The sequence below is a fragment of the Ochlerotatus camptorhynchus genome, unplaced genomic scaffold, assembly GCF_037179485.1.
Source record: "Ochlerotatus camptorhynchus isolate MF236.1 unplaced genomic scaffold, CSIRO-AGI_Acam_v1.1 ptg000196l, whole genome shotgun sequence".
NCBI lineage: Eukaryota > Metazoa > Arthropoda > Insecta > Diptera > Culicidae > Ochlerotatus > Ochlerotatus camptorhynchus.
In genome coordinates, this window is record NW_027040686.1 from 4076678 (window position 1) to 4104564 (window position 27887).

The 27887-nt window shown below is 38.5% G+C and overlaps 1 protein-coding gene and 1 non-coding gene across 4 annotated transcripts in view; both read right to left on the reverse strand.

Moving 5' to 3' along the window:
• Positions 1-6678: 6678 nt before the first annotated feature.
• On the reverse strand, positions 6679-6751 carry TRNAV-AAC (transfer RNA valine (anticodon AAC)). The gene has a single exon. It is a non-coding gene; the product is annotated as a tRNA-Val (tRNA).
• Positions 6752-22656: 15905 nt separating this feature from the next.
• Positions 22657-27887, reverse strand: part of LOC135702707 (uncharacterized) — a 62253-nt gene continuing 57022 nt past the window's right edge. Inside the window, exons 5-10 of one of the 3 annotated variants that reach the window (XM_065223745.1) lie at positions 25089-25237; positions 24686-24881; positions 23849-24613; positions 23560-23789; positions 23317-23503; positions 22657-23235 (exon numbers count right to left, since the gene is read on the reverse strand). In XM_065223745.1, the coding sequence (XP_065079817.1) occupies positions 22935-23235; positions 23317-23503; positions 23560-23789; positions 23849-24613; positions 24686-24881; positions 25089-25237 (1828 nt within the window). In that variant the 3' untranslated portion in view covers positions 22657-22934. Of the gene's footprint in view, positions 23254-23316; positions 23504-23559; positions 23790-23848; positions 24614-24685; positions 24882-25088; positions 25238-27887 lie in introns of all 3 variants that reach the window. The other 2 variants (XM_065223744.1, XM_065223746.1) reach the window with 2 other exon arrangements.

Consider the following 27887-nt stretch of genomic DNA (forward strand, 5'->3'; position numbering starts at 1 on the left):
TACCCAATAGCTTTAATTTGGTTGATGATTCCCCACTTTTCTAATTCTGCATAAACACCGTCTGCGGTATCTCTTCCAGATCCACTTGGAATGATTGGAACACCAAGTAATTGCTCATTATTATTGCCTGTCACCGTAATCGCAAGTCACTCGTCTGGTTTCTGAGTTGGTCCTTTCGACATTTGCTTGGTATCCATGTGTAATACCAAGGCATCTTTCATGATGAACTCAGTTTTGCCGATGTTTTCCGTTTCAAGTCGAGTCTGTTAACAAAATGAATACCAAATATATGCTTAAGCTCATAATAAACCCACAAACATTACCGTTTGGCGGTATCTACGGACTGTTGACAGGCTAGAAGAAATTTCGTTGCTATTCAAACCCAGCTCAATCCCATTGGCTGTTAAGATGGCCGCGGCGGCACTGTTCGAGACCATGCTTCTATCTAAAAGCGTGAGGGTATTTGCGCTCCATGGAAAAATCTTATTCTTTTTGCGATCTGGTTCCAAATATTCATCATCCGAATTTTCTGCTGTAGATTCTGAGTCTTGCATGTTTTCATCTTGCTTGATTACATAGCTTAATGTTGCCTGTGCTGTAATAGTTTTTTGTTATTATAATTTTTAATGTTATATTATCCATCAAAGCACCTATCATATACTTACTCTCCATCAAGGCCTCATCATCTAAATCAATTTCGGGCCTAACCAACTGCTGTTGATGTGCCACATTGAAAATTTGGTTTAGACGATTTTCCCATCTTAAACGCATGTTATCATAACATTTTCCGACCTTTTTGTGATTTATTTGGAACTTCCTCCAGGCATGGTACAGATCTTTAATTTTCTTAGCGATATGCCATGTTCGCTGGGTGCGGATGTTCGTTATTTTATAAATTTCTGTTATTAACTGAGCAACTATAGCGCTACTCTGGGGAACAGATTTTTGTTCTTTGCGATGGTAGTGTAAAAATACCAGAAGAACTCGTCTTGCGGTTGGTAGACAATTTCTTTCAAAATGCGGTCTTACCACACCAACTCCAGGGATTGTAGCCCTTTCCACATCTTCCATTTTGGATGGCTCGAGTGACACTTGCCTTTGATAAAAAAAACACGTCTACTGAGGATTCATATTTCTAAAAAAAATCATCTATCAATGAAACAGTCATCGGTCGTCATTGAAAAGCAATGCAGCTATGTTCTGTCAATCTAACTGAAACTTTTATTGGCTCTGTTGTCTTGTGAGTTTTAGCTATAACGGCCTCTTTTCTGATTTTTATCTCTCAATCTATGGAATCTACACGAAAACTATGTTTGAACGAAATTTCTAGAACAGTATAAGGAACATTATGCCGTAGACTACACATTTTTATATGATATGGGTGGAAAGTTCGTAGAACAAATACTTTAAAATTCTTCACTTTTTAAGATATCTTCAAGCATTAAACTAAGTCATACTTCAATAAAATCACTTTGAATAGTCAACCTCTAGCTACAAAGTTGGTAGATAACACATTAAGCTTCGCTTTGAAAGTTATTACAGCAGTTTTCGTTGTTTCAGTCTCGAGATACAAATTTTATAAGCCATAAATTACATAAAAAGCATAAAATTAACTTGAAGCACCTCTAAATCATCTCCGATTTTGCTGAAAATTTGCACAGAAGTTCAAATTAACATGACGAACAGTAATCACGGTTGACCCGCTGCATCCCGAACATTTCTGTTAAAATGAACAGGTCTAGTCTATACAGTAAATGAATATGACTCATATATGAATACCAAACACTAAAATTTGCAAAAACGTAAGTCACTCAGAATGAGTAAATGTTTACTCAAAAATGATTAAATGTCACTCATATATGATTAAATGCCACTCAAAAATGAGTGACATTTAATCATATTTGATAAATATTTACTCATTCTACGAGTGATCTAAGCTTTTGCGAGTTTGAGTGAACGGTACTCAAATATGAGTCCGTCTCATTTGCCGTGAATTTGTTTTGACGGGAGGATTGACTGCACGCTATTTCTAAACAACCTAAATGTTGTGATAAATTCGGTATCCCCGAAGCAAACTCGCTTTTTGTGGTGCAAGTAAGCTCAAAGCTGAAAGGGTTATTTGTTTTTAGATTACATGACATATCACGAATTTAAAAATTACTTACATTTAGTCTCCACAACAAATTAAAAATATCAACAATTATGAATGGCCCATGGTTAAGACTTGTAGAATTCTATAAAGCCTCTATAAAGCTTGCAATGTTACTTGGGATTAGATCCCGACTGCAACTCACTTCTGTAGCCTATTGTTGGACGAGATGATTGTTCCTTACTTGTATGCGTGTGAGTGCATTCGAAGCTACACTTATCAACGAAATGCCCTACTTCTGTTCTAGGGGTGTTCGTTCCTAACACTAAATATGAGTAGGATCTATTCATATCCGTCAAAAGTAGGGCTACCGAAAATCTAGCAAACAAAATTGCAACTGACAAGATGATGCAGATCGATGTTTTCCATTCGTCATCTTGTTAGTCTAAACTTTGTTAAGACAACAATGAAGATGGTTATCAGTTAGGTAAGTTACTTCATCATCAAAGGTAAGTCACCGTATATACTTTCACAAAACAAATGAACCAATAAACGATGGGACGGAGCGGGACCACATTGCAGCGATTTGGATGGGGAGAGTGAAATTGTCAACTCCCTGTTGTTAACATCTCGTGGAAAAAGGGTGGCTCTTCTCCACACTCATTGGGGTATCCTTCTATCGGACGGCTCGTTTTTTTGACCAATTGTATAAGCATGTGGCTAGAGAGAGATTCTCTATCATCCCGTGGAAGCGTACAGGTGAATTACCTATCGATCCACCCCTCCTTTCACGCAAAGATTAACATTTTGCCTACGGGATTTTTCAGTGGAGTGAAAGGATAAGAAACGATCCGCTATGTTTCACGAAATTGGACAATTGCTTATGGGGTTTTCCTATAGCAGTGAACAGATGTAGAGTCATCGTCTACGCGAATGGTTTCACCAAAACAAAGTTATCAAATTAAGTTCATAGGCCATAATTAGGAACAACTACAAAATTACGTCCCTAATATTCGATCCATAGTTATAAAACGCTAAAAGGGTTATATCTTTTATGTAAGCAGTAAGAGTGAAAAGTGTGATATTGATTTATTATGTGACATGATTATGTTATTTAGCATGTGACAAAAAGGTAAGTACTTTCAATTTATGAAATTATCAGGTTTTTTGATGATCACAGCTCTGTAGATTTTCATAAGTGCAATAATACGGCAAGATCGTGGCATCTATAAATCGAAAATTAAGTAAATTTCACTCAACTTTTACTTTGATAAAGAGTAATAAATGCTCAAAATGTGTCCCAAAAATGGGAACATAGCCTGGTCAGATTAATTCTTATCTAATCTGTAATTTTCCTAAACTTTAATTAAGCATAGCAATATTTCATATACTGCGTTTAATTCTTACACCATGCATCTGTAGTTAAACATTGCAAAACAGACTACACCAGTTTGCTATAATGATAGATCAAAACCTCTCCACCTGGGTCAGACATTCGATCCAATCTCCGAGAAATCAAAAAATTGATGAATAAAGATCCCTCCTTCAATCGCATTTCTCCCATCAAACACACATATTGCATCGGAAGACAAATCACCACACATACCTACCTACCTCCCTACCTACATACATCGGGTCCACAGCATGATTCATTCGCTTCACAAACGGTGTGCAGCTTCAACGACGACGACGACGACGACGGCGGAATAATCTTCAAGGCGGAAGACAAAGTTCGAGTTCAAATGTGATGCCCCCGATCTCCAGCTTTCTACCCATTTGTCTAACTCCATCGCCAAATGCCAGGCGAGGCAGGACCGACTCATGCTCAGCGCTCATCTGTATGTGATGTGATTCTAAACTTATTAAAGAGCTTCCTGCTGCATTTATATTGCCCCTCCTCGAAGACCCCCATAGCCTCTGCTGTTCCGTTCCGCTGTCACCGAGCGCAAACCAAGATTCATTTCGAATTTAAAATCAATACCGGTCGACCCACTGCTCACCAACTTCCGCCCAGCAAACGCAGTATCTCGTCTTCACTTCCGTTCCGACGATTCCCAAACAGAAAGCTTCTGTTTAAATCTCCACCGGTATCTGCGGTATGCATTTCTACTAGTGCACAAATCTACCGGGATAAAATATGCGTGCAAGTGGGAAGTGATGCTCAATTTTTACCCAGCAAATTAAGTTCTTTACTAAATGGAACATTTTATTAACCCAAGCATTACTTGAGATCAGCATAATGTTTTTCTTTCAAATTAGCGAAATTTGATCAATCCTAGCTTAATTTCCGAATTGACGATAAAACTATGAAGAAATGAGATCGATTGCGCATTTTACGGGATGACGACTACGAGGTAGCAGTCCGAAGCTGTAGATAAAATCGATTCCCAATGATTTCTCCAATTCCGGCCACTCGGTGTGCAGTGCAGTAGTGGGTAGTAGAGGTGCATTTGAAAAATGACAACGTTTCGAATCGAATCGTCGAAAGACGACGATGACAGTAAGAGCCACCGTCGTCGTCTTCGTCGTCCCGTACTGTCTTTGCAGTCAGTCAGTCAGTCAGTGATTTAAGACCGGGAGCAACGAATCGAGCAAGGAATATCGTTTGCGATTTAATCTGGGCATGAATGCATGCATGTTCTGCTCTGCGCTGCCGTTTGTCGTTTGAGAGTGTGGAATCGAGTGGGTGGGCGAGGGGTTGGCTGGGATCCCGATGTGTTATGCGGTGCACAATCTTGATAGAATTCAAATCTAATGCAATCACGATTTCTTATTTTAGATGTAGTTTTTTTTTCCCTATTGAAACTGGGACTTCCCCAGGAGTTACTACGCTTCGGGAGAGTAGATCATGTAAGATAGTTTATTGACTGTTTCTATGGATGCTTCTGAGATTGACTGGGATACAGAATTGGGGACTTGACATTTACGAAGCTAGATGGAATAGCGTTATCGTTTTGTTTGATCCATGATGTTTGATAAAATAATTTGAAAAGGTTCGGATATTTTAGGGGGTATTCAATATTAATTCTATGATCTAAATGTTCTGATCTGAGATTTTACCTATGGTGATGCAGAGGAATACTTGGTCTCTACTAACAACGGGTGTCGAAATAACAATCCTTTCGCTCCCCGCTGACCGCAAGGACGTGGTCGGCACGGTCGGCAAAGCGAACTGTTCTCGAAACACAGAGTTGATTTACGGGTCTCACGATATCTCAGGATTCGATGGACCAAACTGACTGAAATTTGGGGTGAAGTATATTAATATAAATATATTATAAATATTTTATATTAATATTTTAAAATAAATCATTTGCCTACACCAAAAATGTTATGGCTCTTCACATAATTTCCAAATTCTTAGACCAAATCACGTGTTGGATTTCATATGACGTTCGGTATTTTTTTAATTGAAATGCCGTCCAAGACATAGTCGCAGCAAAAAAAAAATGCACTATAAATCATCGAAATTTTATCTTAAAAATTCTTTAAAAACATATGCAAAATAAAATATAAACCAAAGATTTTCCATTTCAATGTTTTTTTTTTAATATTATTCGTAAGCAAGCAAATGAAATATGCAAAAAAAAACTGGACACTTTAAATCAAAGAACAACAACTTTTGGTCACATTATAAATCAATTATTTTTGAAAATATGTTCGAAATTTTTCTAAAGATATCGATTTTTACGACCTCTTAAATCGTTTCCTGTACTGAGGCAAATGGACGTAAGAATTCCATAAGATCCACTTATAAATTTTAGCCACAATCAGTATGAATTTCACTGATTTGCCTTATGAAAAATAATGTAGACAAAAAACTTAAAAAAAATGCAGCAGACTAGAACCGAACCATGGACGTTTATATAACGAGTCCTGTGTGTTGACCACTCGTCTTTCAACGCTTGGAAAATTAAGATGGTTATAGGCGTATAAGAGCTACCTCATGTTAGACGAAAAACATTCATAAGTCACGCTAATGAAATGTATATGTGTCGTTCATAAGTCGAGCCTTATGAAATTCTTAAGTTTATTTGCCTCAATGTGTTTTAGCACAAGATCACAAAAGAAGAAGAAATCATTTATTATCCTAGGTAAAAGTTAATTCTTCATGATTTTTTGAAAATTTTAAGTTTGCAATATGAAAATTTTACGAAGGGAGAATTCTAGTAATTCATTTTTTTTTTAATTTAACTTTGGATTAGTTATTCAAAATAGCTAATATTCTTAGAAAAACCTTTTCCCCTGTGAATTTTAATAAAGTTATTAAACAAATAATCAAATAATGTAACTTTGTCTCAAAACCAATTTTAATTAAGAGAATCATTTTCGAAAACACGATTCACGATGCAAAGTTTCATGCAAATTGGAAAAAAGTAGCGTCTGATCGATTAGTCATTTTGGAGGCTAATTGAAATTCAAAATTGAATCTGATACGCTCAATTTTGATTTTCATTTTTAAGCTACAATTTTCTTTATCAATTTTTTAAAGTTCATTGGAAATCGTTTGCAAGATCTCCAATAATTCTACTGACGTCAAAATTATAGTTACACTGGTCAAGCCACTAATTGCCAAATAAAAACAAATCTGTTTCCGCCCGGGATTGAACCGGGGGCCTTCCGCGTGTTAGGCGGATGTGATAACCACTACACCACGGAAACCTGTGTGTTGAACTAACGATGTATCTCAGTTTTTTCTCTGAATGTTGATTACAAAAACTCTTCGTTTTAATTACGATTTGAAATTTTATAATTTCTATAGCTTTCTGGGGCTGGGATCATCTAGTGATTAAGACCTTACGTTGTGGCCGTAGTAGACAAGGTTCTTAGTGGATCATTGTCTCACTTCCCTATTGAGTTATGCAGATTGCCTCCATGTTTGTATGCTTTTATGATTAAAAAAATTCATTTTTTCACGGAATCACTAAGAAAATTAAAAATGATGACGACTGGAACTTTATGCAATTGCTCGTTTTAACGGCTTTCCCTGTCAAATATAGACTCACTCAAACGAATCTAATTTGATTTCCCCATGGAACTCAGCCCTTCTCAAGGAAATGAATTGTACATATTAGACAACTTACATAATTTGTGTTTGTTTGTGTAAGGTCATCTCATCATGATATGCCTACATTGGTATGACGAAAAACAAACTGACAACTAGATTAAGTGGACATCAAACACAAGTAAGCAAACTAGTTAAAACAATACAAACTAACACAACGAAATCTGACGAAAAGAATTAACCAGACTTAGAGAATACGCTGGGCTTTAACATATGACGATCTCATTCCTATTAGTATTCTATTTTTTTTTAACTAGTTCGTTTATTTGGAAGGCTCAATCGCTTTAGCTTTACGAAGCCGATATTTCATTATTCGTTGTTTAAAACAAAATTCTCTTAATTCTATGTCTAGTAGGAATTGTGCCGAATACTCGCGACTTACTCGAGGTTAGAGAGGTACATTGTCGAAGGATAGGATCAGGGGAGTAGCTTGGGGTAAGGTTTTGTTGTCTCATCAGAGCGTTGTCGCCAGTATGAATGGTAGTGCGGTTCTAGTTTCGTCTGGAGTTCGACCGGATAGTATTCTAATTGGTATAACATTCAAATAAAGAGCACATATTATGTAAAGAGCTCCTCAAAGCTACGAATTTTCATCACCAAACAGAGATTCTCAGCTTTCTCCATTATCATTGTGCAAAGCACTACAGTAGCGAATACCGAGCCATCCGAACCGGATAGAATGAAACAAAAGACACGGAAATAGCGCAGTAATACCTAGTTAAGCCTCTGTGTGCGAGAATGCACCTGTACTTTCTTGTGCATCCTGTGACCGGTAGTAATCCTTCTCAACTCGATACATCATCCTGCAATTGTACTTTTCTTTTCCGTCTTCTTCACCTGTTGACCACTAATCCTACTGCTTCCTTTCCACTTTGGACTGTTTCCACGGTATGGCTCATCTTAAATTAATGACGGGAAAAAGTCAACCTGTATCCTGGGATTCCAACGGAAAGAAAAAACTATACATCGCCAACCACTTATCGTCGATGAAAGGCTAACAAATTCAATCCTATCGCAGAACTTTCCCACAACAAAAAAGCATTGAAACCGACAAATCCTGATACCGGAACCACTCACTTACTGCCACTTCCGTAAAAAAAAGTGCATTCGAAAATTCATCTCCTCGAGCTTTACTAACTACGCTTCCATTACTACTACCCTGCTCTGCACATCCAATTTGTACAGTTTCGAGTGGATGGATTACATTCACCGCATCGCCGTGCAGCCTCTTGGAAAAAAAAATGAAGCAAGAGTGAGAGTGTACCAAGTGCGATATGATTTATTGGATTAAAAAGAAATAAATTACGAAAATAAAATTCGATTCGATGTTATTTTTTTATGGAAAAAGATTATGTTCCCGCTTCCAGAGTGGAAATAATATATCTTAAGGCTAGTGGGTGAATGAGCTAGGGAGAGAGTTTGTCGTCTATGGTGGCGCGGCACCGCTGCAGTTGCTGGTTATGACGTGGTCTTGCACAATTCTTTACGCTCGCTTCAAAACCTTGTAATGGAAGGACGATGGCGGAGTGTTGAAAGGAAGATTTTGTTTTGAAAACATCAGTAACTGGGATGATGGCATATGGGTTTGAAAACTGAGCCTATTGAAGAATTAGATGTCGGGACAGTATACTTGACCATTAGGTGTTCTGAGATATTCTCTACAACAGTAAATGATTTTATTGCCTTCAAAAATGATCCCAGGATTTTCAAAGTTCGAAAAGTAAATTACTTGATTTTGAAACCAAATAATAAGTCTTAATCAAACATCCGGATTTTTGTTTATACATGCGGGTAGATTTGTAAAAAAAGGTAGAAAATTCAAAAAGTTGACTAACCAAATGGACAAAATAAACAGAAAGCCAAAAATTAGGAAAGATTGATGGACAGTAGATTGAATTGAAAAACAGGTTTAATGAGGAAAATTTTGAAAAAGGACAATTGATCAGAAAGGCAATCTACTGATCAAAGCAAATAAATCTAGTCTAGGCTCTGAGTAATCTATCTGAAAATGCTTGAAAGCTATATGTTACTACCTTTTTTATAATATAAGCAGTATTTATTGATCTTGAACCATTGTCTGTTTTGACTCGTTTAAATACTCATACTGCTCATCAGTATCACAATACGAAAAATATATTTGTTGTACTTCGACAAGCTACAATTATTTCCCAGTCTATGCATTTCAAATATAATACCTACCATTCTTTAAGGTCATGATATCCTTGCAGCTATCGTATGCGTGATAATGTTTGCACCATCGTACAAATAAGGTTCCCGTTTCACCTGAGCATACAATGCCTTGGTTTTCTTAGCATGTACTATAGCTCATACCGTAGTAGGCTGTGTATAAAAGAAAATGATTTACTTAGTTTGACAGTTGCACCATGACGAAGTGGCAGCGTATTTGTGATTTGTCCCACGCGCAAATGTCGCAAAAAGACATTTCAATCGCCGTGGGAGTGTCCCGGTGGACCGTCAAAAGGGGTTTAGACCGAGAAAAGAAAGGACAACTATCCGCGAAGGTGGCCACAGGTCGTCCGAGGTCAGTTCGGGTTCCGAGGGTTATCGCTGCTATCAAAAGGAAGATTCGGGTGAATCCAGTGCGTTCAATAAGGAAAATGGCAAAGGAACATGGGATCAGTGACTGGAAGATCGTAAAAGAAGATTGCGGGGCTAAGTCGAGGGCACGGAAAAAAAACTCGCATGATTACCAACCGCATCCGGGAGCTTGTAGTCGAACGATGCAAGAAAATCTTGAACTTCCTTAAGTGAAAAAATCCGGTAATCCTGTTCACCGACGATAGCATGTTTACCGTCGATCCGGTATCAAATTCCACAACCAACCGGTATATTAGTTCTCTTCCGGTAAAAGACGTGGCCGACGAGCACAAGAACGTGTATCTGACCAAGCATCCTGCTAGCGTTATGGTGTTTGGATTGGTGGCTTCCGATGGCAAAAATGGCAAGGTCAACACGGAGGACTACATCGGGATTTTAAGTAAGTATGTTCTTCCGTGGATCAAAGATCAGTACGGTCCGAAGCCAAATGTTGTATTTCAACAAGATGGGGCTCCGTGCCACACCTCGAACCGCACTCAGAAGTGGTTGCAGGAACATCTTCCGTTCTGGGCGAAGGATATGTGGCCGTCTACCAGCCCCGGTCTTAATCCGCTGGATTACTCAATATGGCGCATCATGAAGGCCATGGCCTGTTCTAAACGCCACACGAGTACAGCAAGCCTCAGACAAACATTGACCCGTACCTGGAGAGAAATGGATCCAGACTACATTATTAGAACCTGCCGTGCATTCCGGAAGCGTGTGGAGGCCGTAATTGCAGCAAGTGGAAACTCGATCGATGATTAACATAGTTTAAGACTCTGAGAAACATCCCCTCTTTGAATAAATAAAAAAACTCGAAAACAAAATTTAGGAGTTTTTTTTTTATTTTGACATTGCTCAATGGTGCAAACATTATCACGCATACGGTAAATCAACGTAAAATGTTTTAGCCTTCATAGAAGTTGAATATAATTCAAGTAGCAATAAATTGTTTTTATAAATTTTCCGATTAAGCCGAGGAGAGTCGACTTCGCCATTCAGCAACTTCACTGTCACCTGTTGTAGTCTACGCCTTCTTTCAAGGGTGTCCATGCCCAACAGTCTGCATCGATTGGGATAGGCTGGAAGATTCATTCGATCACATCAAGGTCAATGACACAGGGCCAACCGGATGAATCTTCGCTGAACACGTTCAATCCCTAAGGTCCAGGAAACATCCTTTGGAGTCCAACCACCAGAATCGTTTTCGAGAGTTAGTCGAACTAGCAGTGTGGATCAGAAAAATATATCGTAATTTTTAAAATAAATCCCAACTGTCGATTCACCTTGGCAATTATCGTTTTAGAAATCATGCTTTCAATATTATTTATTTTTACCTGCAATTTGAATTCAATCCAATACTTGGATTTAAATGCTTTCAATTAAGAGGTGCTTACGTATAAAATAAAACCCAATAGCCACTGAAGCTGCTAACAGGTTTACGTTCGATTGCGTGTTTGACATTCGTTTGAATTTTTTATTTGTAAAAATCGAAGTTGAAAAAATTAAATCTTAAATATACTCTTTCTTTAAACCATGAGTAAATGTGAGGTCGTTTTGAGGATTTTGACATGTTTCCTGATTGTCCATTAGAACTTTTGACCCTATAAGATTCATTCAGCCTGTTGCTGTTATCCATTCGACATTTCGTCCCTAATGCATCTATTCTTCTACCTTTGTCTTTAGACCTTTTCCTTTAGCATTCATTTGATTCGTTTGTCCATTTGCCTTAGATCTTTGTCATAATGAACTCTTGATTAATTTTATTTTAAGTTGGCTAAATATAAAGAAAACTTTTAAATGTTATTTTGAGGTCTGAAACACCCACTCGAAGCTATTTCTATGCTCTTTTTGTAGCCAACAATCAAGCAACCTTTCATTATTGGAAGCTCTACATACAAGTCGTTAGAAAACTATTTGTGTGACAGAGGTCGAAAGACTAATTTTAACTAATTTTGTTTCCTGTTGCTGAACAACCTTGCGCTTTTTGTGTATTAGAGCCTCTATTATTTATTATGTTTATCAAAGGCATGCGTCTAGTGTATCGTAACCGAGGAAATCCTAAGAATTTGATCAAAAATCACGTTTTCTGAATCCCAAAAATCTAATTCGGCTGCCCTGGAAACGGGTATTTTATATAAAAGGCATGCTGATTATAAATTTCCACTAAAAATTCAGGAAACATTTTAGAAAACATTTCTGAGAAATTTGCTTCATGATTCCCGGGGGAAGTCGGAAGAAACTTTCGTGGGATACTGGAAGAAGTTCCTGCGAGACGTGAAATATCCGGTATGGATGCAAATTAGCTGCTGTTCATATAGCAAGTACACAGTTTTTGAGGGATTTTAGATCCCTCCTTGTCCCTTGCGGGGTATTTTTTTTTTTAAGGACCATGGACATTTTACGAACCCGTCCACCGTCCCCTTTTAGTGTTCACGGTGTATATGGTGATAGTATCAGCGAGAGCAGCACAGGTCAGTTTCAAGCGGAATGAACAGGTAAGTAAGTTTTTTTCCAGTGAACGTCTTCAGGTAGAGGTAAATCTTCTGGTTTTTATTTTAGGTACACATAATCAAGGATTTTCACATGCGGGTACGTTATTTTCTTCACTGACATTGTTTTTAGAGAGATTCAATGCACTTTTTTAAAAGAAAATTTTAAACTATTCTTATATTTCTCCATGTTACAATTCAATCAAATTCTTCACTCATGACATTTCTTCAAACACAACAGACGATGAAAAAAAGATCTTCCATTGCTTCGTCGATGCCTTTTATACTTGATCCATAGGAAGTACGTTGTGTAGGAAATGTAGGAAGTTACTGTCAAATTGAGCAACGAAAATGAATTCGAAGTCGACCTAATTCGAATATTTGCGAATTACTAAGCAGTTGACGTAAAGGTAGCGCTGATGACTTCTTCGTGTATGAACATATGGACAGCCCCTTAGAAGAAACATCGATTACTGAGCAAAGTAGAAACTCTTCTGCAGAAAGTCAGAAGAAATTTCAAAAGCAATCTGAATGAAACATTCGAGGGATGTCGAAAAACTTTTGATTGAGGGGAAGCCAGATTTTTTTTTTTTTTTTTTGAAGGATTGAGTTCCAGGAGAAATTGGAAGAAGCTTATGAGGGAAGTGAAAAGAAATTTACAAGAGAAGTAGGTTACAATTTCCTGGGAAGACGAAAGCTCGAAGAGTCTCGAGGTAAACTACCAGTATTAGCATTGGTGTAGCTAATGACGGCGCCTAGGGAGCCAGGCCCCGTCTATAATGATCTAGGTACCCTCCAGAATGTTTAAACGAATAATATAATATAAATTTTCGGTTTTAGAATCACCAAAAAAAATCTGAAGTGTGCTTGGATCATTTTGGAGGGGGGCAGGCAACCCTATTAGTTAGGCCAATGAGTATCAGTAGGAAAAATCGATAGGGAGAAATCTGAATAAATTTCAAGGGAAGTAAAAAATCGGCTGGGAGAATTTGAAAAAAACTTCATTGGAAGATTGAAAGCCAGCCTGGAAAAGGCTGAAGATAGAAGAAAACTCCTGGGTTGCATTGTTGTAAACTTGTGGTGAATGTCAGAAGAATAAGCGTTTACCAGAAGGGTTTTCGGGAGCAGTCAGAATAAACTTCTAGGACATTTGGTGGATAGAAGGCGAGCTCTTCCCCCCATCTATTGGGACGTTCTTCCACACGATAGCTTGATTTGGTTTCTGGTTGTGTGGACTTACTTCTGGAAGGATATTCTCTATCTCTCCCGCGGGTTTCGCGTAAGTGTCTCTGCTTACCGGTCCATCCCACCGTTTTTTGACCTTCATACAGAAGTATGATGAATATGATAATAAATCAAATTTTGATCAATTTATGTAGTAGAAACAGCCTACTGCTATGTGCAGGTGCCTTGATACAATAGGTGCTAGTCTATCATCATCATCATCATCATCATCATAATCATCATCATCATCATCATCAACATCATCATCATCAGTCAGATGAAACTTGTAGGCGAAGCCGGAAGAGTCTTCCAAAAGGTATTCAGAAGACAGATACTCTCGGGCGATGCTAGAAAGAATTGTGTGGCATACAGGGAGAAACTTCGGGAAGAAATCCGGAGAAGTAGACCGAAAACTCCTGAAGAAGTTAAAAGCAACTACCGAGAGATTACAATAATAAAAAAAAAATTCCAATTGAAACCAGAAGGACTTCTAGAAACTCTAGATCTAGAATTTCTGAGAAAAAAGTAGAAGGGTCTGTGCCTAGGGGCACGAACGGAAGCTTGACGTAGGACCGCTAGTGGACGGAATAAATGTGAAGAGCATTAAGTTCTTTTAATTGATCAAATATCTATTATCTCAACTCTTTCCGTTTTTGAATTGTAGGGGTACCAATTTGTAGTAATCTTTTTCAAAACGAAAGTTGATTACGAGAATCAATCAAAATCACTTGCACCCCTGCTTCCAAGTTTGTGTGGTCGTTGGGGGCTTGTGGTTATGAATATGGACAAACAAGCACAGATAAATTATGTTCCAAATCTTTACTGATGTAAGCTTGATGGCCCTGAAAAGGGCCGTTTTATTGAAGAGGACATCCATGGCCACTTACGCTTGGCGTGTTTAGTGTAGGTGACAGCATCACGGACCTCATTTTCCATGAACACCTTCAGCACACCTCGCAGATCAGACCAGAGATACGTCAGACACTGCCACGGCGAGCCAGACGACGGATGGTGGTTATCTCGAAGAATTTGCGATGACGATTGGCACCTTCTTTGCCACGACCAGTCAATTGTTGCTTGTTGGTTATAGAAAAGTGGACTAGCCACCATCCTACTGCTGCTATTGCTGACCACGCCGTCCGAAGCGAAAATGAGCTGATACCAGACAGCGCTGCTTTATATCTTTTTAGGTTAAAGCAGAATGATGTGCAACCAACTGGTATAAAAGCTACAAAGACTCCTCCCATTATGAGTAGTTTGCTATCAAGTAGCGACACTGGCTATTTTCTTTTTGCGTACACGGCGAATGAGAACGACCCAAATTTGAGTTTAGTTCACTCATAATCGCCAAAAGTGTAGGAACTCAACGATGAGTAAATTTGTCTCATGATTTCCTGTGGAAAACCTAAAAAGTCTGCCAAAAAATGAGGAAATTGACGAAAATTTTATTCAGTCTCGGAGTAGTACCAATAGACTGAGTGAATCCAACCTTTACTTTTCTCAAATTCGGGAATTTTTCCCCGGAAAATCCTGGAAAAACCTGGAAAAACATGAGGCAAATTTATTCATCGCTGAGTTCCTGCACTGTATTTCTTATTTCTGAGATAACTAAACTCAAATTTGGGTCGTTGTCATTCGCCGTGATAGATATCGGCGCCGGTGGTTAGCATGATTACCTCTCACCCCAGCAGGCCTGGGTCCAATCTCAATCGATGCCACCGGCATGTTCTAAGGCATAACATCTCTGGGAGCTGCCTCCCTGGCGTCGGAAGCATTGGAGCTCAGTACGGAAAACAAATCTCGCATCACTTTTCAATAGGCCCTATCTACATTGATCGATTCTCTTCATCGACACTCGTAAATAACTTGGCTTCACAAATCTGGATCAACAATAGAAAAGAGCCCATCAGCATTTGTAAACAAACCGTTCCAAAGCCCTTTACTCACAAAAGCGAAGGCCACCCACACAAACCAACACCATCATTGGATAGGGGAAACTTCTATCTACAAGATGTTGGTGTTGGTTTGTGTTAGAGTCGGTGTATAATGAGTCACGCCAAGAGTGAAGCCAAGTCTACCTATTGAACTGTCAAACCGGCTACCTATCGTGCAAAGTAAACAAGCATTACGATGCTATGAAAGGTCCACGAAAGGTATTGCAATTAAATATTAAATATAACCGAAGAAATGATCATATACACGCAGTGAGCATTACATTTGTCATGCGATACGTTTTGTAATGATCAGTAATGACAATTTCTACTATTTTTCCTTAAGATAATTCCACAAAATCACTGATATAATGATATACTACAGCCGTTATTTTTTTCCTCGCTAGACGTCATTTGAAGTTGATGCAGAAGTCCTCTGTTGCCAAGTTAAAAGAAAGGGAATCTTTCGAAAACCGTGATGCGAGTTCAACTGTTTTTCTCTTGGCGTGACTCATTATACACCGACTCTAGTTTGTGTGAGCGGCCTTCGATTTGTGAGACTTTGGAACGGTTTGTTTACAAATGCTGATGGGCCCTATTCTATTGTTGATCCAGAAATGTTTCCTGCCGTCTTCCTCGAATTAGATGCTAGATTGTTGCTCCTTCCATCTCAAATATCCGGCCGTGGCGATTCAAAGTTGATCAAGGTTGATCAAAATAATTTGTATCCCTGCTTCCAGTTTGATTACATGAGCATTTTGTGTGGTAGTTGGTTCTGAATATGGACAAACAGGCAGATGAATTCTATTCCTACTCTTTACTGTAATAAGCTTGGTGGCCCTGAAAAGAACCGTTTTGTTTCCAATGTTGGTGATGATTTAACCTCCTAAACCAAACAGAGTGCGTCTCTGTCACTTCAAAAACGTAGATGACATCCATGGCCGCTTAAGCTTGGCGTGTTTAGTGTAGGTGACAGCATCACGGATATCCTTTTTTTTTTTTTTTTTTTTTATATCTTTATTAAGGAGACTTTCAGCCGTTGGCTGGCTCGTCTCCGAGATCTCATTTTTCAGGAACACTTTCAGCACACCTCGTAAATCAAACCGGAGATACGTCAGATACCGCCACGGTGAGCCAGACAACGGATGGTGGTTATCTTGAAGAATTTTCGTTTGGTTCTGAATATGGCGATGAGTGTGCAAAATATTACGCAATTCCATCCGCCCTATTCGCACGCGCCCGAGGATCTAAGGCGAATGCCACTTCGACTTGTTACGTCTACTTACTACTCTCTGCATGTAGGTAATTGGTGGATTCGTTAGTTAATTCGACGCTTTTGGACAATGCTGGACATTTACCAGTTTTTTTTTTACAGTGTTCACTCGGCTGTCGACAAAAGCAGACCACTCTCTCGATGTGTGCTACGCGATCGTCTGTTTTCTCGGCAGCAACCATTGTGTGGTCCTCCTCATTGTTCTTCATCAGCAGTTCTTTCGGTCGATGCGTCGTCGACTTTGGAAAGCAACCGTTTCGTGATGAATGTGTGAGTGCTGACCACGTTTTGCGTCCATTGCTGCAATGGACGCGCTGTGACCCTCGTTGGCGTACAACAATTTGCCATACAATGAAACTACTGGAAGCGGCTCCAGTTCTGATGGAGGAGGCTTTTTGGATAGCGGAAGATAAAGTGTTTATTGTGCTGTACCATTTGACTATATTTTTAAGATGTATTGTATAGTGACCAAGAATCCTCGGCTCTGTAAAGTTAATTCGGTTGAGCCTTACCAAATAAATTAATAAACAAAAAAAAAAAAAATTTACCAGTTTTTCAATAGTTTCTTGTAGAAAATCAACATTCAAAAGCATTGTTATCAGCCATATTTCTGATCGATTGGTGATAAAATTATTGAAATTGGACCAGGGGCAGCTGAGTTATTAACGTTCAAAATCTTTCTTAATTTGTTACATGTTCCATTTTCGGTTTTCACAAAGTGTACCCCCATATAGAAATCAAAGACGTAGTCCTACGTAAAAAAAAAAAGAATTACAAATCAAGTTAAGAGAAGGTTCCAGACAAAATAGGAGAAACTACCGGGTGAAGTCAGAAGAAAGTTAAATGCAGAGCTAGGATATAATTTCTAGGGAAGTCGGAAGACACGTCCAGAAGCCTTCATGGATCGTTCAATAGAATTTAAAGAAAAAATAACATTCTGACAAACCTATCTGGCTACTGGATACAAGTTTTTCCCGATGCCCGGGAATTCTCGGGATTACCCATCAGCTGCTTCTCGATTCTCGGGTAGTCAAAAAGAAGGCCAGGAAATGGAAACGCTACATGCGGCGAGGTAACATTTCCATTAAATTAATCTATTTAATTTTGATACTGAAATAAATTAACAATAGATTAGTTCCGACGAATTTTGTAATCTTTCCTGACTGCATAGTTTTTGAATACGTTATGGGTGCCCATTACACTGGAGTACTCTAGAATTCCAATTTGATACCTGATAGGACCTCGGTTTCGTTTGATCTATTGTTCAGTCGATGTGGAAGCCAAGCTTTGTTCACGTGAGTTTGGTGCGTTTTTAATGAGAATAGATATGCTGCGTTCACAATCTGTGTTTGAGCTAGTAGTAACTTTGCTAATTGTAGTGAATAATCAGGAGTGGTGATGAAAGTGCTAGCAGCGCAGGGTGGAATGTGATTTTGACCATTTTTAATTAATTGTATATACTATTAAGTCCAATTCAGGATTGTGGCATACATTATGTCACATGATTTCTCGGGAACCTTGGTCGCAACGGACCGGTGAATTGTAAAAAACCTTATTGAAAAGCATGGTTCAGCCTTCCGAGGAGGTCATTTATATGTGAATGTCTGCAATGGTGTAGTTTGTATGGTGTAATGGCCTTCTCAGTCTTAATTAATTCTAACAACTACAATTTAATCTGCCCGACGATTCGACCATGTTTTGTAGCGTTTTTCAAGGGAAAATATTGTCTGTCATTATCGTCAATCGTTTAGTCGTTGTTGTGGTCGATTTAACATATGTTGGTTACAATTAATGATATTTTGGGGAAGGAACTACTTGGTCACAATTTTGATCACCGTTTAATCGAAGTCGTCAGAAGAAATTAAAACTGAGAAAGCCGTTACATTAAGCAGTTCCTCTCAAGTCCCAATAGTTACCATCATTAAGTAGTTTTCAACATATATTTTTATTTTATTTTAATGGGCGGTCGTCTTTATCGTTACGTACTTTAAATGGAATTAACCCACGATCAAGTATTCGTAGCTGCCTGCTGCACTTTTTTTTTTAATTTTGCAAAACTACGCTCAAATAAAAACTCTCTCAAATTGCGTCAAGGCAACTTATTTTTGGGTACATTTTTTTCCGTCACCAATAATATGACATTGAGGCTTGCTAGTATTTTAATGGTGAAACAATAAATTTGATTATATTTATTCCATAACAATGATTGGGACCTCGATGAGCAATGATCGTTTGTTCATGGTTTTTGTAATGAAATCACAGTCTGTAAATGTAAGCATCTCAAACTTAAGAAAATTCTCAGAGTTGGTAAATTTCATGAATTTTGTTACTAGCTTTTTTTAAGATTTTGAATGTTTAACAATCAGTCAAAACTCAGGCATAGGAACCTTGAAGGAGTTTGAATATTATAATTTTATAAAATTCTGGCTGTTTCAAGGTAAATTTAATACATTAAGAACGTAGGAAAATGTTCAATATGCACAATTTTTTGACGTAGGCCTACGTCTGTGATTTCTATGTGGGGGTACACTTTGTTAAAACAGAAAATGGAACATGTAACAAAATTATGAAAGATTTTGAACGTTAATAGCTTAGCTTCCCCTGGACCAATTCAGTCATTTTATCACCAATCGATCAGAAATATTTCAATGCTTAAAGCAATGCTTCCGGCTGTTTATTTTCAACAAGAAACTATTAATAATGGGAAATGTCAAACATTGTCCATAAGCGTCGAAATAACTAACAAATCCTCCAATGACGTACATGCAACTGCTGCAGATGCACAATTCTTAACATTGCGAATTTTAAAATAAAAATAGTTTTAGGCTCCCAAACCCATACGTCTTCAAGATTTTTTAACTTAAAAAAGGTTATCTCTGATACAGATTGTAAGCATAGATTCTATGAATACAAATGTCAATAAAAGTCAACGAATGTAGATCAATTGTCATAATTATAAGACTAAGTTAAAATTGCAAGATCCTTCCTAGACAGTCATTTCATAAAAAAATCTAGTACATTAAAATTAAAAACAAATAAGAATTTTAACACTTACAGTATATTTGACCTACTGAAAAGTTTCAAAATACTCCACAAAATAAATGAGTCCGATAAAAAAATTTCGATAAAATTTTGTTCAAAATAAATTTAATGGATTTAAAAAATGTTTTCGATTGCTTAGACAAGTTCTGAATCTCCTGGTCTTCAAAATTTGTAATTCAAGATCTTAGTAAACTAACCTAGATTCTAAGACTCACAGCATTTATCGAGAGAAAAATTCTTTGTGATGAGAAAGTAAGAAAAAATTAAGATTTAAAATTTCTGTGGAAAAATTGTGAATAAGCAGGTCAAAATTCAAATTCCTCCGGTTTTTAAGATACCGGATTTTGAATGTCATGATTCTGAGATTTTAAGATAAAATAAAACGTAATAAAGCATTTATCCAGGAAAATTGTTCATTCGATACATCGGACTAACTAACATTCGGAGTTATATATAAAATCAAGATTTAACTATATTTCTAATCGAAAGGAATGAAATCGAAACTTTAATAATTGTGTCCCTGAAGCTGAATTCCAGGCATATAATTCATCGAAAAGAAAGAAATTTATACAAATTAGTTTTATGCAGAAATTTTTGCCCGGAATTCAGCTGCAAATTTTTGACAATATAGCTAAATCACCAAGGCACGGGTCTTCCCTATAGGTAATGTATAAATATGACCATAAAATCAAGATTCCATCTGATTCCATTGGCTGAAAAACTTGAATACTTCCTGATCAACCTACAACCTACCATATATCCAGTGAACTTTACTAATATCTTCGACTATATGGAGATCTTTCAAATATTGCCTGCTGTCTAGGAAGATTATCCTGTAACTTATGCAACGTGTTCTGACCATCTACAAAACTTAAGTTTTACAAAATTTCCTCGACTTCTACAAAGTTCCCTGAATTTATTTTAAATTCCATATTTTTTTCCATCTCGCTTGATTCACAATGATTTCTGAACATCTTTGCACTACTGGAAGACACCTTAGACATCTACAAATATACTTGAACACCTAGAAAGTTCATTGAAATTAGGCGAAGCTCCCAAAACCTCAGAGAAGTTCATGGAGCTTTTTTTGGAGTAAGATCTCTGACAAACTGCAACACCTAAACTGAAGCGAAGATCCTTGAAGTTCTTGGATGTTTATTGAACTGTTTTTAGATCTTTTACAAAATTCCTTTCACTTATATGAAGTTTTACGCAGCTCCTCAAAATGCTACGAAATTCGAAAAACTTCTACAAAGTTTTCTTCTACGTTTTTCGTTGATTTTCTGCGAACAGGAATGAAATTTCTTGAATTTGTACGTAATTTCCACAACCATTCCAAGTCCATGAGGCTTAAGAAAATTTAAATTATGTAGAGGTTCCCGAACAATTATGAGCTTCCCTAAAATAAAATAATGCTCCTTTAACTTCTAGAAAGCTTCTCAAATTTAAATGAATAATCTACTTCTACGCAGTTTTCTCTACGAATTTTTCTGAAGGTCCATGAAGTTCCCAGAATTTCTAACAAGTTTACTTAATTTCCACGATCTTTCCTGAACTTCTATTTGAAGTCCCACAAGTTAAAGAAAAATACCAGGGCTCATGGCCATCTTGTAGAGCCTGAAGACGTCTTATTGCCATCAATTTGATATAATATAATTTCTCAAAATTGTTTCTTCTAGAACAGAACATAACAAAAGTAATCAACATAAAGGACTTTAAAAAAAAACTTTGTTGGTTATCCAATTTTATTAATCACTGTTAAATAATAGCATCGAATTTAACAAGCTTGACGAAATACCGGTGAGCCAAATAAAACACCAAAAATTCTGGAGGGGGCCTGAATAATTCTGGAGGAGGCCTGGTCCTCCTGGAACCCCCACTAGCTACGCCAATGATCAGGACTCATATCACTTATCAAGGTGAATCAGAATCCATTGAAAGCCAAATCTGACATCCTGTGAATTTTGTGGGGACGCTGAGGTAAATAAAGGTCCCAAAACAATAAAGATCACTCTAAAATTGCGTCCCCCATACTTGATTTCAAGGACGTGTCACTGAAACGTCCACTGAGAGTGTACGGTTTTAAAAATTCTAGTGTTTCAATTCAAAAATTGGCACAAGCTAGTAAAATGTGGCCCCACTACTGAACACATTGCACATCGTTCTAGCTACGAATTTACTATAGTTATGTTTGCATGTCTTGAATTAGGGATCCTGTGTATGAAATATCTTTGTTTTGAATAGCTTTGATGTAGAACGACGTCATCATAACCCTGATTTCAACCGTGTTCCTGCTTATTTATCAGTCCGTGAATATAAAGTCGTAGTTTCCTAAATCGTTCTAACCATTTGGTTGAAAGTTCCAATCATCCCTATTTTACTGTTGTCGTCTGTTTAGATTTTTTAGTTAACCCCGAGTGAACAAAGCTGTGGTATTTTGGAAGTGGAATTTGGTGAGATCTATCTGATTATATGTCATTTTCAAATGACTTTTTACAAATACTAATAAATATTCTGAAATGGGCTGCTAGATCTGCAAGAAGAGCTATCACAAGCTATTGCAAGATTTAGAAAATATCCCATCTAATGTTCTACTAAACGTATTTCAAACAAACGTAGAATTAAATTCCAGCACCAATTCCATCAACTATCCGAAAACATCGACGAATGACCACACCGCAACATAAGCACAATTGAGTCCGAGACCCAGAGTTGCAGCAGCAACAGCTCTGGGAAACGCCAACCATTGACTTTTATTATCCTCATACGACATGGGCGAAGAATTGAAAAATTTCCTGATCCAACATCAACCAAAACCCCCCTTCACGCTCGACATTCAAAGATTGTGAACAACATGGACCAGGGAATAAAAATTCATCGAAAATTTGTATTTTATTTATTCGATCGAAAAATTACCTTCCCAAAAATGTACATTCTTACCTTACTCACCAATGTACTCATGTAGACGAAAAGTTCTTAGCTTAAAATTTCCCTTACTGATCTAGCGAGAAAAAAAAACAGATTGCAGCGAACACTATTCTACAGCACTAGTACACGAAAACCCGCGTCTCTACCATGGATAAATCGTCGATAGGAATATGCAGTTAAATGCCAGCTACCACAAAATTGGCAGTGTGTCACGTTTGATGAACCCTTTTCGGCCTGGAAATAATCTAAGAAAACTACTTCTACTGGTTTGAAAACGAAAGATTGGGATTCACTCGTTCCGGAATCGTTTCAGTTCCTGCATGATATTCTGCAGCAGTGGAGCCGTCGATAGCTCCGTCGATTGGAGAACCGTCTTCGGGGCCATTACGCGCGTAATATCGATCTGCGGAGTGGCGGGAGTATGGAACGGACCAGCACTCATGGGTCTAACCAGCGGGGAATGGGCGCCACTTCCCCAAGCTCCTCGACCCGGTGAAGGTGGTCCAGAACTCTCCAGCCTACTACGGGCCTGGCCTGCCGCCGTGACGGGCCGAACGGTGGCCGAGCACGCGCGGGACGTAGTCGGTTCCCTGCGGGGAGGAGGTGATCTTGAACGGTGAAATGATTCCAGGAGTTAGGTTGAGGGGGTCTGAGGCTAGGGATACGGTTACCTTACAACGGCAGCTGCTGATTTTCCACGGTTTTCCACCGGTGGCCTGATCACTCCGGGCAGAGTGATGGAGTGTTTGTGGGCTTCCTCCTTCTCCGGTGGGTCCGAGTAAAGTTGGATCGCTCCCTCCAGCAGGCCTTCAAAGCGGCTTCGAGTGACCACCGGATCCCGTATGGGACTGGTCATTTCTAGGAAGACACGCGTATCAAGTGAGAGAAATTCCAATGAATTTTCACATTCAAACCTTCCATCTCCTTCTTGTGCATCTGCCAAACGACGGGCCCGACGACACCCGGATCTGCTCCATCACTTTGGGTTCGCGAAAGCTGGATCTCCGTATCGGTATTGTATTGACTAGTGGAAGCCGTTCCAGGAGCAGTGGATTTACCGCCATCGGCGTAGCTCTCCGATTGATCCAGATGGGTCATCGTCACCGGTTCCAGGACCCGGCTCAGCGGTTCTGGAACAAAACATCTACCAAAGAAAAAGAAATCTTATTGATATGTATTGTATTGAATGATTAATGAGCTTACCTCGGAAAGCTCTTCACCGACGCCATGCTGAGATACGAACCGATGCTGCCCGTATCCACCGAAGTCCGGCCACACTTCTCCAGGCACCGGATCTTGCCCTTATTGAATGCCTCGATCGGGACATGATCCATCGTGAAGCCCGCATTGAAGTGTCCCGTTTTCTTCTTCAGGTAGTGTTTCATAATTACATCCGTGTTGAACGTTTCGTTGTGTTCGAATGGTGGAGTTAGCTTGGCAGGTCGCGTATCGTACGACTGCTCACTGGATCCACTAGCACTGTTGGTCGTAGTGGTCGTGATTGGACTTCCCGGAGCGTGCAGCATGGCTCCTTCGAAGGAACCAACCCGATTTTCACCGATATATTTCCGACGCCGCTTGTGCGGATGCTCCTTCTTGGGCTTCTGAACCGAAGCGTAGACGTTTTCAGCAACTGCTAGCGACCCAAATTGCTTCTGTAGCTTATTGGTCAGAGTAACTGCTCGCTCATCCAGCAGTTCTTGAGTGTGATGCTTCAACTTACGCTTCGGATAGTACACTGACGAGTCGGACGAGTAACTGGACGAGGACGTCGGTCGGGACATCGGAGGCAGTGGGAAGTGGATAGTAGGGGAAGATTTCTCCGCTGGAACGGATCCAATGACACTGACAGTCGATGGATCCCGGGCATACGGTGAGTGGTGGCTACTACCACTTTCAGATTTTACAGTATTCAGATCATCGCCACCGCTACTACCTGGCATCACCAGTGCTTGAGTTGACTCCAATCTGGAAAAAAAAAAATCGAATCATACGATTTGAAAAAAAAAGTCAAAACTCAAAACAAAGACCGATACCCACTTCTTTAGTTCGGTAATATGTTTTCTCTTCCCCCGGGCGACCAGGAAGATGCCAATCAACAGCACCAGGAACAAGGCAGTGGCCACGCACGATACGACAAAAAGTGTCGGATTCTGTCCGATGAGTGCAATCACGTTCGAGCTCCCGTTGTAGGTGGATGGTATCAATGGAGTTGCCTGTGGTTCCTTGAGGTAGGCTGCAAACAAGCAAGCAAAAAACGACAGAAAAACAAAACGCAAATAAGCAAACAATCGGTTTAAATTTTCCATCTGCTTCTGTGTGTCGGTTGGCTTGTGCTCGTCACTCGGCACCGGAACGGTCAAAGTCCAGAATGATGAAACCATTGACAGACAACCGATCAAAAAAAAAACCCCTGGAAAAGATGTGTTCTATTGGTACGTACGGTCTGCTTTCAAATAGACCAACGATTCCATCACATGTTCGACCTCCTCTTGGGACATAAGTTTCATATCTTCGGCTGCCGTGGTGGCCAGCACCGGTTGGCCTCCGACGAACACCGAATAGATGATTTCCGTTTGGTTCAGTAATTGACTGCAACGAGAAGAGAATGGGAATGGAATTTAAAAAAAAAATGTTGAATGAGAAGGTGGGTTTCAGAAGAATGCCCGGAGAAAAAAAAATGCCCTCCAAGTTTTCGAGACTTTTCAGTGGCACAGGCAGAATTTTGTAGATTGGGATGTAAGCTATCATTCAAGATCTAAGCTTATAACACAATATATGGGTCATTCCAGCTCTAATGAACCATGTATCTGTGTAATTTATGGTGTTTTAAAATATGGATTTTCAGTTTCAGCTCATTTTCAGTCATTTCAGTTCAGCCGATTCTGAATTTCCAAAAAGGTTCTGAGCATTTTCCAAAAAATTGAACTCATTTGGATCCGAATTACTTTAAGAAAAGTGAGCTTTTTGCTCACCTTAGCCTAACGGATAAATTTTGTATCTGTATTTAAAGGCTGTATTCGATAAAAATGGCATACACACCGATTATCGGAAATCCCTTGAACATTTCAGAGGATGAAAAACTACTAATGAGTTATGATTTAAAAAATTTGTTTTATTCAATTTCGTCTCCCATCCCGAATGCCCGTACCTTCCTTTTCACTCCATCCATCGAATTTTGTACAACCGATTTTCTCAGTGTTTTTGTTGGTTTTACCCAAATTTTTTTCAACTCCAGCTATGTTTTAATAGTTTTGGGAAGTTTTGCGAAGTTCCGTCTTCATATTTGATATGAATTTTTCAGTTGAGTGAAGTTCCGATGAATTTGGTGGGTTCATATAGGTTGGCACAACATTGACTCCGTTGACTCGGTACAACTCCAACACGTTTCGAGCGTAGTGGCACGATCTTGGCTGGCTAATGTCATTTTCAATGAAAGATCTCACGCGATATTTACATAGATACTTCTGTCACTATCGTCGTAGCCAATAATAGAAATTTTCTTTAAAATCTCATCGATTTTTTTTTTGTCATGCCGAAACGTGACAGTGTTGTGATCATCGTAATTACTAGCCCATTTATTTCTATAAATGCTACTTGTACCGAGGAGATCTTAATAATATATTCACTCTACCGATAACATACGGTGCCTTGCTTAAATTTATCTAAATCAGTTATAAACAGGGTTGCTTTCACTCATTTGCTATACAAATATGTTTTTCAGAATTATGAAATCATTAGATGTTGTAATGATATTTTGTACTTATATGTTACAAGAAGAGGTTGAAAAGTATACGTTTGACACATGAAACCTATCAAATTCGCTTTCAGAGCGATCAGCGATTTTACAATTCGTCAGCGCTCACTCTGAGTGAACGCTCACGAGTCATAAGATCCTTGATTGTGACGCTCTCAAAGTGAAATTGACAGGTTTGATGTGTCAAATGTATACTTTTCAACCTCTTCTTGTAACTTACAAGTACAAATTATCATTATAACATCTAATGGTTTCATAATTACGATAAACATTTTTTTATAGCAAGTGAGTGGAAGCAACCCTGGTTATAAATGTTGATGTCGAAATCGCATAAGAATTATTCTCGTGGGTATTTGATCATTTGAAAAAGACATGAAAGCTAATGATAGGTAGTTCCGTCTTGTGATAGTTTGAGGATCTGTTTTCTCACTGTCACATGACGGCCATGATATTTACCAGCTCTGGGCAGGATGTTAGATCAGGTCAAAACAGAGTTGATCCTTTGTGCTTCCTTATGAATGCCAAGAGATGCTTCTTAAGGCACTCTTCCGTGTAAATCGAACCGTTGATTAATGTAAACAATACACTATGAATAAGATTTACTCATATTTTAAGGTTTTTTACTCATACGATACAAAAGTAATAGAAGATTTTCGATGTGCCATTTTTATCGAATACTAAAGGGTGCAACAAACGACTGCTTCAATATTTTCAAAGAACCGAAGAACGGTGGCGTTTAAGCATTTGCAAGCAATTGGTTGACCAGTAGACTGATGCAAAATTCGAAATTTTCGCTCCACAGTGCTCAAACGGTTTCAAATCAGGTTCTGATTAGCCTCCCAAAATTTAAACTCAATTGGTAAGAAACTGACTTGGCACAAACTATTCGAAGTTCATCTGGAAATTACTATGGGAAAACCAAACTTTTAGTTCATTGTCTTCTACCCATTTTTCATATTGCTTTTTCGAAAAATTGTATAACTATTCTTGCGGGAAATTTTATAAGCTAAAACTTTGCACCAGTGTTGGAAAAGTTCGCGATATTTCACGAAGTTCACCAAGGGAAAAGTTCGCGAGTCATAGTGAGTTTTCGTGAACTTTTCCATCACTGCTTTGCACAATATTGTTTTTCAGCCAAATGTCAAATTAAATTGTTATTAATTGTTTAAGAGATTGATAATCTTATGGCATGATCAAGCAGCTGTTCTATGGGCAACACTGTATTCTGCAGTGTGACATAGTAGCCCTGATATTTGTGCTCTATTCTTCGCACCAGAAACACCAATGTTGCCTGCTGAACAGTTGAATGAACATAATCATAAGATATTAGTGACTTGAATCATTAATAACTTTTTGAAAAGTGATGTTAAACAAAGTTGTAGCTTATAAAATTCGCTATAATTTTTAAAAGCATAGTGATGTGGTGAATTGTTAGATAGATATGAACAAAAACATAAGTTTTCCCATAGTAATTCCCATATAAAC